This window comes from Peromyscus eremicus, chromosome 22, assembly GCF_949786415.1.
Source record: "Peromyscus eremicus chromosome 22, PerEre_H2_v1, whole genome shotgun sequence".
Taxonomy (NCBI): domain Eukaryota; kingdom Metazoa; phylum Chordata; class Mammalia; order Rodentia; family Cricetidae; genus Peromyscus; species Peromyscus eremicus.
Genome location: NC_081437.1, coordinates 22,733,918 through 22,746,207, shown reverse-complemented (window position 1 = coordinate 22,746,207; position 12,290 = coordinate 22,733,918). Strand labels below are relative to the sequence as shown.

Sequence of the window (12,290 nt, the reverse complement as noted above, 5' to 3'; positions counted from 1 at the left end):
CCCCGCTGGGGTTCTCGCCGCCGTCATTCCCCCCGCCCCCCCTACAGCCCTGTTCTCTCGGGGCTCCTCCCACGACCCTCCCAATGGCGGCCTGCAGGGCCCCTATCCCTTCATCCTCCCTGCCCTAGTAGATGAACTGACTAGGGTACCCGGACAGGCGCAGGTGCCAGGGTCTCTCGGGCACCTGAGAGAGCCCCTCCTTCCCGGCATGAAATTAGCCAATTTGGGAGGAGGCATTCCATCTCCGAATGCAGGAGGGGGGCGAAGAGGCGAGGAGACCGAGAGGTGGAGATGATAATTGTTTTAACAGTCTCTTGGAGACTGCGTCAGCCTTTTAAGTCTCTTTCCCATTCATGATCTGATTTGATTCCGTTCTCTTTTTCATTCATTCTTTCATTTATTCAGCAAATATTTACTGATCATCTTCTCTGTGCCTGGCTTTATAAGAGCTGGAGATGACTTAAAAAGAATGCTGGGAGACGAGGAACAATTAAAAAACATCTCTCTCTCTCTCTCTCTCTCTCTCTCTCTCTCTCTCTCTCTCTCTCTCTCGTGTGTGTGTGTGTGTGTGTGTGTGTGTGTGTGTGTGTGTGTGTCTAACTCATTCGTTTTAGAGAAATCCATTAACCTGCGCCTCAGGTTTCCCACCTGTGAAGCATAGAAACCTCCAACAGTTGTTAGACCATCAAATGGACAGACTGGACAAGGTTCTTTAGAAACCTTCCGCTACTGTATGCAAAGAGTGTTATTAATTTGCACCAACTTGTTAATTGTTGCAAAATTCATTCAGGGAACATGGAAGTCCTTAAGTGATTCCATATTTTGGCTGAGTATGAAATCTGTGTGACACGAAATAACAGACCACTTCTCTGAGCCTGTTTCCTCATCTAAAAGCAAGGATGTCAACAATGACTTCTAAGTGTCCGGGGATCCAGTGACACCTACCATCTACAGGAGAAAGACACTGGCTGTATTTAGGGCAGGTTCTTCTTCGGTCCTCATTCTTCTGACGGTATTTCTATTTCTGTGACTTTTCCTCTGTGATATCCAGTTCGGTGTAGGTACACCCAGGGCCCAGCAGCTTCTGATGCTCTTCTTTCTGAGAGGAGAAGATAAAAATGGGCCAGTGGGGCAGGGAAAGACTGCAGGCTGACACGTGATCAAGCCATGGCCCAGGTCCTCCGATTCCTCTGACCCTGATCTCTGGCCTTTAGAGGCATTTGGGCCCCGGAGCTCTCTTGATCAGGGATTCTTTCTGGCCTGGGTGTTGTTCTGCACATCCAGGCTCCCAGCCTTCCAGAGGGCACTGTGCCTGAAGCAATGACCCTCACCTCTTCTTCAAGAGCAAAGCAGAGGCTGTGGAGACATAGTCTATTTGAAGAGGACCCTCAGGAGCGCCTATGGAGGGCTGGGAAGCTAGGGACAGGAAAGGGTGGGGAAGAGAGGGGTGTAGGGGGTGGGGCCTAGAGACACAGAGTTAATCATCTCCATGGCTCTCAGATAAGACCCTGCCAGCTGGAAGCAAAGTTATTGTCACCAGAGGAGTTTGTGTGACTGCAGAGGCAGGCAGGACAGAGTGTCCACAGTGTGGGACCATGCCAGGCACAAAACGATACCAGCATGTGATCGAGACCCCTGAGCCTGGCGAATGGGAGGTGAGGCCCTTTCTCAATTTCAGCCTTCTACCCTGATTCCTAGAATAGTTTTGAATTTGGACTGGCCTCAGCCCTAGGCTTCTGCTCCTTACCTCTTCCTCCTCCTCTTCTTTTTTTGGCTTTTGAGACAGGGTCTAGCCCAGGCTGGCCTCAAACTTGCTGCCTATCTGAGGAAAGTCTTGAACTCCTGATCCCCTGCTGCCACTTTCCAAATGCTGAGATCGAAGGCACACACCCGTCATAGGCATTCTTTTCCTTGTCTTCCCTTGTAATTTTCTGTCCCTAATAGACTCGGAACATCACATGAAGACTAAGTTCTTGGTAGATGACTGGGTGTGTGTGTGTGTGTGTGTGTGTGTGTGTGTGTGTGTGTGTGTGTGCCTGCTTTCACTCCCACGTCCAGTCCAGCAGTCAGAAAAGACTTTGGCTTCCTGTTCCTGCCCTTGTACCCCTTCCAGTTGTCAGGGTATGAAGCAGCTGTGCCAATCACAGAGAAGTCCAACCCACTGACCCGGAACTTGGACAAAGCAGATGCAGAGAAGATTGTCCAACTGCTGGGGCAGTGTGATGCTGAGATCTTCCAGGAGGAGGGGCAAATCATGCCCACCTACCAGGTAACCCAGAGTCAAACCTCAGACACCACAAAAGAGATGCCAAGCCAACCAAAAAAAAACACATCTCAACCTCTGCCCTCCCAGACTATGACTCCTGATTTTGGAAACCCTGAGTCCTCTCCTCCATCCCAATCCACCATCCTCTGTTTTTCCCCCTCATTCCCCCCTTTTCCCATGTATTTATGTATATGGTGGGGGGATTTATTCCGTGGGGAAATGTATGGAGGTCAGAGGACAACTTTTGGGAATCAGTCTGTTCTTTCATCACGAGGGTCCCAGGGATCGAACTCAGATCATCAGGCTTGGTGGCAATCCCCTTACCCGCTGAGCCCTCTTACTGCCTCCCTCCTCTCCTCCGTTTCTTCCTACTGATTCCTGTCCACTCTCTACAGCGGCTGTACAGTGAGGCCATTCTGACCACCATGTTGCAAGTGGCTAGGAAAGTCCAGGAAGTCTTGAAGGTGCGAGCTCTCCACCTGCTTCTCATCCAAACACTTTTGTTCCCTATAATGTCTTCTTTCTTGGGTCTCCATCTCTCATTTTTATAAATCTCAGCTCTTTATTATCTTGGTCTTCCCTTTGGATATTTATTGTTATCTTGGTCATCATAATAGTTAATGATAATTACTAGACAAATAATACTTTATCATCAGCAGTACATTTTCTAATTTTGTTTTGTTTTGTTTTCTTGGTTTTTCAAGACAGGGTTTCTCTGTGTAGCCCTGGCTGTCCTGGAACTCATTCTGTAGACCAGGCTGGCCTCAAACTCACAGAGATCCACCTGCCTCTGCCTCCCGAGTGCTGGGATTAAAAACATGCACTACCACTGCCCAACATACATTTTCTTTTAAAAAAATATTATTTTTTTTAACATGTATGGTTGTTTTGCCTGCATGTATGTCTGTGTACTACGTGAGTACCTGGTCCCCACGGAGAGCAGAAAAAGGTGTTGGATCATCAGGAACTGGAGTTACAGATGGTTGTGAGCTGCCATGTGGGTGTGGACAATCAAATCTGGCTCCTCTGGAAGTGTCTTAATTGCTGAGCCATCTTTCCGGCCCCAGCCATGAACCTTCGCACTCACTACCTTCATAGAAACCTGTGAAGTTGGTATTCTTGTCTTTTTTTTCTCTTTCCAGACCAGAAAACAAAGAAAGGGGGATCCCAGTAGCTTGCTCGAATATACCCAGCTAATAATTGTTGGATGCTTCTGCTTTGAGTATTTATTTTTGTTTAATTGACAAAGCTGCTCCCAAGTCCCTGCTGGAATAAGTAGGAATTTTAATGAATAGCTTAGTCAGGGAGGAGCGCCAGGAGGATTTCTTTCTCCAATTGTTCTTGTTTGCTACCTCACACAGCCTATGTTCTACTCAATTTTATGATGACATGAAGAATAAGTAGTTCTAAGTCCTCCATTGCTGACAAAGGAAAAAAAAAAGTATGCTTCTCCCCTGAGCTGGACCCTGGTGACCTGGGCTTCTCTCCTTCCACAGGAGCCCGATGGAGGCCTGGTTGTGCTGAGTGGGGGAGGAACCTCTGGCCGGATGGCATTCCTCATGTCTGTGAGTATGCTCATTCCCTCATTCATTTTCTCTCTTCATTCTGGGGATGTCACCCGGAACCACAAAGCTCGCCAGAGGTCAATTCTCTCAACAGACATCTTCTCTCCCCACCTCCATTCCAAAGGATAGAGTCTGATTTCTCTGACCCCACTAGAGCGCCATCTTTCTCTTGTTAACCCCCGCCATCTCACGCATCGCTAACCGATCATCCCCAAGTTGCATCTTTAAGTGGGAGATTACAAATAAGTTAGGGTTAACTATTGGTCTAAAAGACCATTCTGCATCCTCGGTCCTCTAGAAGCTGAGAATCCATGTTACGTCCTCTTTATCATTCCCTCTTCGTACCCTCTCCTCCTGGACAGGTCTCTTTTAACCAGTTGATGAAAGGTCTTGGACAAAAGCCTCTTTACACATACCTCATTGCAGGAGGTGACAGGTAAGTTACCTTGACCTGTGCATGTGGTCCGAACGTTTTTTTGAAACTGAATTTGAATGACTTTAGTCAAAGATTGTATCGAACCTCAGTCTCCACCATTCCCAATTGCCTTCTATCTGGCCGTTCAGACTTTTATCGCCTACCTGGCCTTGTAGGTATTTGAGTTTTTTCAAAAACTCTGTGGTGTATCTACCTTGGTCCTCGCTAAACAGAAGGTGTCCATTCAATGATAGCTCCCCTCCATTCCGTTCTTTCAGTGTGCCCTTTCCTAATAAACTATAGGTTTCTGCTTCTTAGCCAGTGCCACCGACCTGATTGAGTGTGTACCCTTAGGTCTGTCGTGGCCTCTCGGGAACGAACAGAAGATAGCGCCCTTCACGGGATCGAGGAGCTGAAGAAGGTCTGTGTTTTCTGACACTACTCGATTAGAGACACCCGTAGGTCCCTTTTCACAGGGTTAGAAAAACCCCAACCCCAGCCAAGGCCTGGCCCCTCCTCTGGCCCTGATTTTCTCACACAGTAGATTTGTACCCTGGTGACCTCCCTACCACCCTAACTCAGTTCCCCTCCAGGAGACCGCCCTGCTCCCGGGCACCCTAACTCAGTCCTCCTCCAGGAGACCGCCCTGCTCCCGGGCACCCTAACTCACACCTCCTCCATTCCTAGGTGGCTGCTGGGAAGAAGAGAGTGATTGTCATAGGCATTTCTGTGGGACTCTCAGTAAGTGTCAGGGCAGGCTGATGGGGCCATTTGACAAGAGGAAGGGGGTGGGGCTAGAACGGCATGAAAGGTGGATTGATGAGCTGGGTGCTAGGAAATAGAAAACCAACACAAGGAATTATTTTAATTTTCACCAACTTCGATCTGTTGTTTTTTTTTTTTCATGGATATGAAAAGAGGGGAGGGGGGAATTCCATCTCAGAATAACTGTGCATTGATTCATCAACAGCCAAGATGGACAGACTAGTCCAGGGGTCAGCAAGCTCTGCTGGCAGTCCATGTAGCCAGCTGCTTGAACTTGTGGACCGTTTTACTGGTGTGCAGTCTTTGTGTTTACTTAGACATCATGGCCTCTTTTGTGCTAGGCTTAAGTAGTTGGACAGAGATCATAGGGCCCACAAAGCCTGCAGTATTAATCTCTGGCTCTTCACAGAAGAGTCTGGCCCTGGCTTCGATCCCCACCAGCAACATCAGCATCCATTGTTAGAAATACTGGATCTCAGGCTCCAGCGGGTCAATCTGCGTTTTAACAAGATTCTCAGGATGTTTGTATGAGAACCACTGGATGAGGTTTCCTGTTAACCCCACAACAGTTTTGATTCTAAGAGTTCAGGGTGCAGAGCATTAGATCTCAGCAGTTGTATGATGAGGAAGAAGAAGACATTGGCCTCAAGGAGGCATTTCAGTTACAATTGTGATTGGCAGTTTCCCAGCTTCACCTTCTGGAGGATTTCCGCGGAGGAACATAAGAAAAATGCAGCACTAGCTGGGTGACTCTTGCCTGTAATCCAAGTACTCAGGAGGGAGAGGCAGAAGGATGGCTGTGTGTTCAAGGCCAGCATCAACTATACAAGGAAATCATAGCTCAGAGAAAAAGTAGATCTGGCCGGGCGGTGGTGGCGCATGCCTTTAATCCCAGCATTCGGGAGGTAGAGGTAGGCGGATCTCTGTGAGTTCCGGGCCAGCCTGGGCTACAGCGTGAGATCCAGGACAGGCTCCAAAGCTACACAGAGAAACCCTGTCTCGAAAAACCAAAAAAAAAAAAAAAAAAAAAAAAAAGGTAGATCTGCTACTTTTGGGGTACTTGTAAGAAGTAGGCTCCCCTACATAAAATTTGGGCTCAAGTCTTAAGCGTGCCGGGGCAGGTTCCATGTGGACCTTGGGAAACACGGAGTGGCCTCTTTAATGTGTCTTCCTCTCTTGCTCCCGCCAGGCCCCCTTTGTGGCAGGCCAGATGGACTACTGCATGGATAACACAGCTGTCTTCTTGCCAGTTCTGGTTGGCTTCAATCCGGTGAGCATGGCCAGGTGAGGCTTCCGTTAGGACCGGCCGGGCCTTGGGGGAGCCCGGGAAAGGGACATGTCAAAGTCCACAGTATGATCAGCAGGAGGCGGCAGATGGATCTGTAGTCTTGCTTGCCAAGCCTTGGAAAGTCAAAGTAAATAGGCGGTGGCCCTGAAGCTTTTGACGTTTTTGTTGGTCGCTTCATTTCCAATGGTCTCTCCTTGTTTCAGAAAGGGTGGAAGGCAGTTTACAAAGGCCACATAAGCTAGTTGGTGGTGGCGCACGCCTTTAATCCCAGCACTTCGGGAGGCAGAGGCAGGCGGATCTGTGAGTTCGAGGCCAGCCTGGGCTACAGAGCCTGTTCCAGCACAGCCAGGGTTACACAGAGAAACTCTGTATTGAAAAAACAAGCAAGCAAACAAAAACGAAAACAAAAGGTACATAAAACACAAATTCAAAGCAGGAATTGAAGAAGTAAAAAAGATAAGAACTAGAAGGAAAAAGCAGGTCAGGAAAGGGTATATCCCAAAGGTCTATGCTTTTATCTGGGGTGACCCCCAAGCGTCTTCTCAGAGTAGCAGTGGTCCCAAGTGGCCACCCACTCCTCTTTCCATCTCCTTTATTTCATGCTTTTTCTTTCATTATCCAAGGAGCCCTCTGGCTCCTCTTTGGCTGCTCACATCCGCCCCTCCTCCCCCTTGAAACCCTGTGCTACGGAACCACCTTCTTGGGAGGAGAGGGACAAGGTCTTGCTATGTAGCCTACCTAAGCTGCCCTATCCAAATGGCCACTTGGTCTGGTCTAACACTCCATGTCGCTGGCTAATACTGTGCCGGTGTCGTTCTTTATCCATTTGGGGTAAGGCCATGAAATGTCTATTTTGTTAAAGCATCCTTGGCGATTCTAATGCAGAGCCACATTGGGGGAACCCTGCTAAATAAGCCATTGGGTCGGATCACCCTATGGCACCGAGGGCTTCCTGTCCATGAGGGGTTGCAGTGAGAGAGCCTGGTTCTTTTGGAAGTTCTCCTCCAAGTCCCAGATTCCAGGCTTGTAGTGTAACTCATACTAAGGTGTAAATGAGTCTGTGATACTCTTAACCCTGATCCTTTTCGTGGAGGACGCTCCTTCACCCAAAATATATCTGCAGCAGCGGGTGCTAATTTCAGGCCCTGTGACTAAGTGAAATGAAGAATTTCAAACAATGTAGGCGTGGAGACCTTCCAGTTGTTCCTTAAAGCGGTGGCTCCCTGTCTTGGCTCATCTTCAGAACTGTCTCGGAAGCTCTATAAAAATACAGTTTAGGGCTCTGTGCACGCCTGCTGAGGCTAACCTCAGGGTGGATGTGGTATCCAGAACTGGATGGTTACTGCAAAACAGAACCCCTCCCCGGTGGGTGGGGTGGGGGGTGTTGATGTTCAGCGAAGTCTGGGAATCCTAATTTTTAGTCACAATGTTGGTCCTTTTTCTGTTCCCTCCTTGGGTCTAGGGAAGCAGAGGCAGGCAGATCTCTGTGAGTTCAAGACCAGCCTGGTTTACAGAGCAAGTTCTAGGACAGGCTTCAAAGCTACATAGAGAAACCCTGTCTCGAAAAACCAAAAAAGAGTTCAAGAAGGGGCTGGTGTGGGCCTGTAATCCCAGTGCTGGGGAAGCAGAGGCAGGAGGATCCCTGGGCGTGCTGGCCAGTCAGTCTAGGTTTAGTGTCTCAAAAAATAAGATGGAGAATAATTAGAGAAGATAGCTGGGGTTGGCCTCTGACCTCCACACACAAGTGCATGTGGAGCCACATACATGTGCATACACACACATGAACACACACACCACATGCACACACACACACACACACACACACACAGAACAAAAGAAATAGTTCAAAAAATTATGAAATCTTGTCGGGGATGTGATGATAAGGGACAGTTAGGGATGTCGTGTGCAGGGGTAGCTCAGTCGTTAAGGTCCTGACACACTGATGAATTCACAAATTATCTCCCACTTCAGAAGACCCTAATTTTTCTTTTTTGACATTCCAGTTTGTAGCTAAGCACATAGACTGCACTAGCTCTGATTAATTGATTGTGGAATATTCACCAACAGATGCTACAATTAACAGCATAACTTTACACCTCACTAGGGACTAACAATCTCCCTCAGGTAGTAAGGGTTCATTCCTTCGAGAGATTTTCAGATGTATTTCCCAGAAAGGGAAGGGTCTCAAAGGAGTCTAAGATGGAATATGAGGTGGTAATTTTTTTTAAGATTGATTTATTTATTATGTATACAGTGCTCTGCCTGCATGTATGTCTACAGGCTAGAAGAGGTCACCAGATCTCATTATGTATGGTTGTGAGCCACCATGTGGATGCTGAGAATTGAACCCAACTACTGTGAAGTAGTTGACCTCTGACCCCACTCTCTCACTGATCCTCACTACTAGCCGAGGCCTTTCCTTCAGAGTCTCACAGGCAGTCCTTTTTCTTACATGTTTTTCTGGACCTCAGAAATGACCCCATTGAAGACTGGAGATCGACATTCCGGCAAGTAGCCGAGCGGATGCAGAAGATGCAAGAGAAACAGGAAGCTTTTGTGCTCAATCCTGCCATTGGGGTAGGGCCTGACTTTCTTTCCTCTATGCACCTCTTCAGGCATGTGGGAATTGTTTGTTACTTACTGGGAACCTTTGATCTTATAGTCCCTGTTCATAAATCCCCAAGGCATTTCACATCAACCACATGGTTTCAAGGGAGTCCTATTTTCTCTTTACCTCAAATGCTTTTTAAAAAATCTTTATTTCAACCCTACTTATCAGTAACCAGTAGGCACTTCTAGGGTCTAGAACAGTCTAGAAGAGCTAGGACAGTTTAGAGTCTAGAACAGTTTAGAGAGTCTAGAACAGTCTAGAAGAGCTAGGACAGTTTAGAGTCTAGAACAGTTTAGAGAGTCTAGAACAGTCTAGAAGAGCCCTTTGCCATCTATGCATAGACAGGCTTCACTCAGCAACCACTGTTAAGTCTCATTTAGTCTCTTTTACAGCTTCAAATGTCAAATATGGCTTTAAAAACCAGCATGCAGTTTCATTCTTTGTTTTTGGTTTTTGGTTTTTCCAGACAGGGTTTCTCTGTGTAGCTCTGGCTGTCCTGGATCTCACTCTGTAGCCCAGGCTGGCCTCGAACTCAGAGATCCGCCTGCCTCTGCCTCCCAAGTGCTGCGATTAAAGGCATGTGCCACCACTGCCCATCGCCCGACTTTTTTCTTAACTAAAACTTTTGCTCCCTACCTCCCTTTGTCAGTGGTGGGCACACCCGAGAACTTCCTCTTGATCTTCACGTGAGCTAGGAAGGGGAATTTCATTGTGTGTTTAGCTTGTTCTTGTTTCCCGTTTTGTCTCATGTCTCACCCTCACTCTGCTGGTTGGTTTTCTGGTTTGTTTTTTTCATTAAAGGTTTATTTATTTATTTATTTATTTATTTATTTATTTATTTATTTGGTTTTTCGAGACAGGGTTTCTCTGTGTAGCTTTGTGCCTTTCCTGGAACTCACTTGGTAGCCCAGGTTAAAGGTTTATTTTTAAAAATTATTTTTAGCTGGGTGGTGGTGGCGCATGCCTTTAATCCCAGCACTCGGCAGGCAGAGGCAGGTGGATCTCTGTGAGTTTGAGGCCAGCCTAATCTCCAAAGCGAGTTCTAGGACAGGCACAAAACTACACAGAGAAACCCTGTCTCGAAAAAAAAATTATTTTTAGGGGTGTGTGTGTGTGTGTGTGTGTGTGTGTATGTGTGTGTGTGTGTGTGTGTGTGTGTGTGTGTGTATGTGTGTGTGTGTAGGTGACCATGGAGGCCAGAAGAGGGAATCAGTTCCTCTGGAGCCTCATACAGGCAGTGGTGAGCTTCCCAATGTGGGTGCTGGGAACTGAACTCAGGTCCTCTACAAGAGCAGTAAGCACTGGTAACCACTGGGCCGTCCTTCCAGCCCTTAGTCTTCTGCTTTTAATCACTGGCCACACCATTCTCTTTGCTGCGATCTTTGTGATGTGCGGTGTTACAAATCACCACTGAGTGCCTGCTCCACGTGTCTGTCCAAAGCATGGGGGACTTGGCACTGAAGAACAGCAAACTGCCGTAAAACACAGTGGGGGAAGGTTCTCAGAAAGAAGAGTATTCTCTGAAAACGCTCGACCCAGCCGACAAGAGACACAATCACTGTGGCTTCCTCCTGAGAGTCTTGGATCCACCATCGAGACGGCCAGAGGTGGCCCTTTCCTTCTCGTCTCCTTCCGTTAAGCACACTCCAGCACCCGTTCTCATAAAACAGTCAAGGCCACCAGGAAAAGATGGGCTCAGAGTGAACATGTAGTGGGGACCACCAACCACACTCATGCCCAGGAGTCACCAATCATGTTCCATGCCCAAGGGTCACCAACACCACTCCGTGCTCAGGGGTCATGAACTGGAGAACCGGTAGACTCCTGGGTTGTTCTCTTTCTCCCAGTTCCTCTTAGTGTCTTTGCCTCCTTAGCCCGAGGGGCTCAGTGGCTCCTCCCGGATGAAAGGTGGGAGTGCCACCAAGATCCTGCTGGAAACTCTGCTACTCGCGGCCCATAAGACTGTGGACCAGGGTGTTGCGGTCTCTCAAAGGTATGGAGGAAACAGACAAGTTGGGGATCAGATCCATGCAGGGGTGACGTGGGGGAGGAGGTGGGAGGTTCAGAATCCAGAGGCTGGCTTCCAAGATGCCAGTCTGCTGTGACATCTTTCCCTTACCAGAGTCTCTGGCCCAGGTTCAGAATGCTCAAGCCCACCCTCTTCTTGGCTTTTGTTTTTCCCACTTCAGCCCTTTTTTAAAATAGGATCCTTTCTGCTCTTATCAAAGGGGATCTTTCTCCCTCCTTCTTCCCTCCAGCTTCCCTCCAGCAGGGACTAGCAAAATTTTTTTTTTTGAAAAATGGGAATTGTGTCTTCCCTGAGGCGTGGGTAGGGATACCTAGGTCTTTTTGGGGGGACACCAGGCCCTCTTTGGGAGCTAGTGAATTTTCTTCCAGATGCCTTCTGGAAATCCTGAGGACATTTGAGCGGGCTCATCAGGTGACCTACAGTCAGAATTCCAAAATTGCCACCCTGATGAAACAAGTCAGCACCAGGTATGTGGCTGTGTGTTTGTAGAGGACATCTTGAGAGCAGGGCATAGTCTGCGGGATGGGTTAACAAGAGTGATGGGTCCACGTGCTGGAAGGCCTTGGGTGTTTCCTCTTGGGTTATTCATGGTGATCACGTGTGGCCTGGTCTCTGACTCATTCTCAGCCTGGAGAAGAAAGGCCGAGTGTGTCTAGTTGGCTGGCAGACCCTCGGCATCATTGCCATCATGGATGGAGTGGAGTGCATCCACACCTTTGGTGCTGGTAGGTCCTGGTCCTGATGCTCTTTCCAAGTATCCCAGCCGACTGATCTGCTATCAAAGCGTTTTCTGCAGACCCCTGAGGTTCTCCGGTGCCCTCCATAAAGAGGCATCTCAGTCAAATGCTCTTTCCATCTGAAGCACCAAATTCCACCTCGTCCTTGACCTCTCGGCTCCCACCTCAGTGCTTTGACTATAACTTCCCACCCAGATTACCGCTCACCCCGCGTCCCACTTTCCGACCCCATGACAGCCCTTACAGGAGAGCCTTAGTCCTATCTTCTAAAGCCCGCCATTCTTTTCTCTCTGATCTCAAACGTCCCAGATTTCCAAGACGTCCGTGGCTTTCTCATTGGTGATCACAATGACATGTTTAACCAGAAGGCAGAGCTCACCAACCAGGTTGGAAGAGGACAGGCCTGGGGAAGTTTTGGGACTCATTGGTGTTCAGAGGGCAGTGGAGGAGTGGAGCCTGGGGGTGAGGGAGGATGAGGGGATAAACAGTCCCAAGAAGGTCAAAGGTCATGGTGCCTCAAAGCAGTGAGTATGGAAGGCTCTGGATTGACCCTCTAACACTTGGCTTTAGTTCACCTTTGGTAAAATGCTACCATTTTGAACACTGATTGTTTT

The 12,290-nt window shown here is 48.2% G+C and overlaps 1 protein-coding gene across 2 annotated transcripts in view; it reads left to right on the top strand.

Moving 5' to 3' along the window:
- The first annotated feature begins 1,595 nt into the window (after positions 1 to 1,595).
- Gckr (glucokinase regulator) overlaps positions 1,596 to 12,290 on the top strand; it is a 21,483-nt gene continuing 10,788 nt past the window's right edge. For both annotated transcript variants that reach the window (XM_059248345.1, XM_059248344.1), the window contains exons 1-13: positions 1,596 to 1,655; positions 2,114 to 2,269; positions 2,662 to 2,730; positions 3,763 to 3,831; positions 4,194 to 4,267; positions 4,601 to 4,667; positions 4,934 to 4,987; positions 6,201 to 6,295; positions 8,771 to 8,876; positions 10,785 to 10,903; positions 11,308 to 11,406; positions 11,567 to 11,664; positions 11,986 to 12,062. In XM_059248345.1, the coding sequence (XP_059104328.1) occupies positions 1,596 to 1,655; positions 2,114 to 2,269; positions 2,662 to 2,730; positions 3,763 to 3,831; positions 4,194 to 4,267; positions 4,601 to 4,667; positions 4,934 to 4,987; positions 6,201 to 6,295; positions 8,771 to 8,876; positions 10,785 to 10,903; positions 11,308 to 11,406; positions 11,567 to 11,664; positions 11,986 to 12,062 (1,143 nt within the window). The remainder of the gene's footprint in view (positions 1,656 to 2,113; positions 2,270 to 2,661; positions 2,731 to 3,762; positions 3,832 to 4,193; positions 4,268 to 4,600; positions 4,668 to 4,933; positions 4,988 to 6,200; positions 6,296 to 8,770; positions 8,877 to 10,784; positions 10,904 to 11,307; positions 11,407 to 11,566; positions 11,665 to 11,985; positions 12,063 to 12,290) is intronic.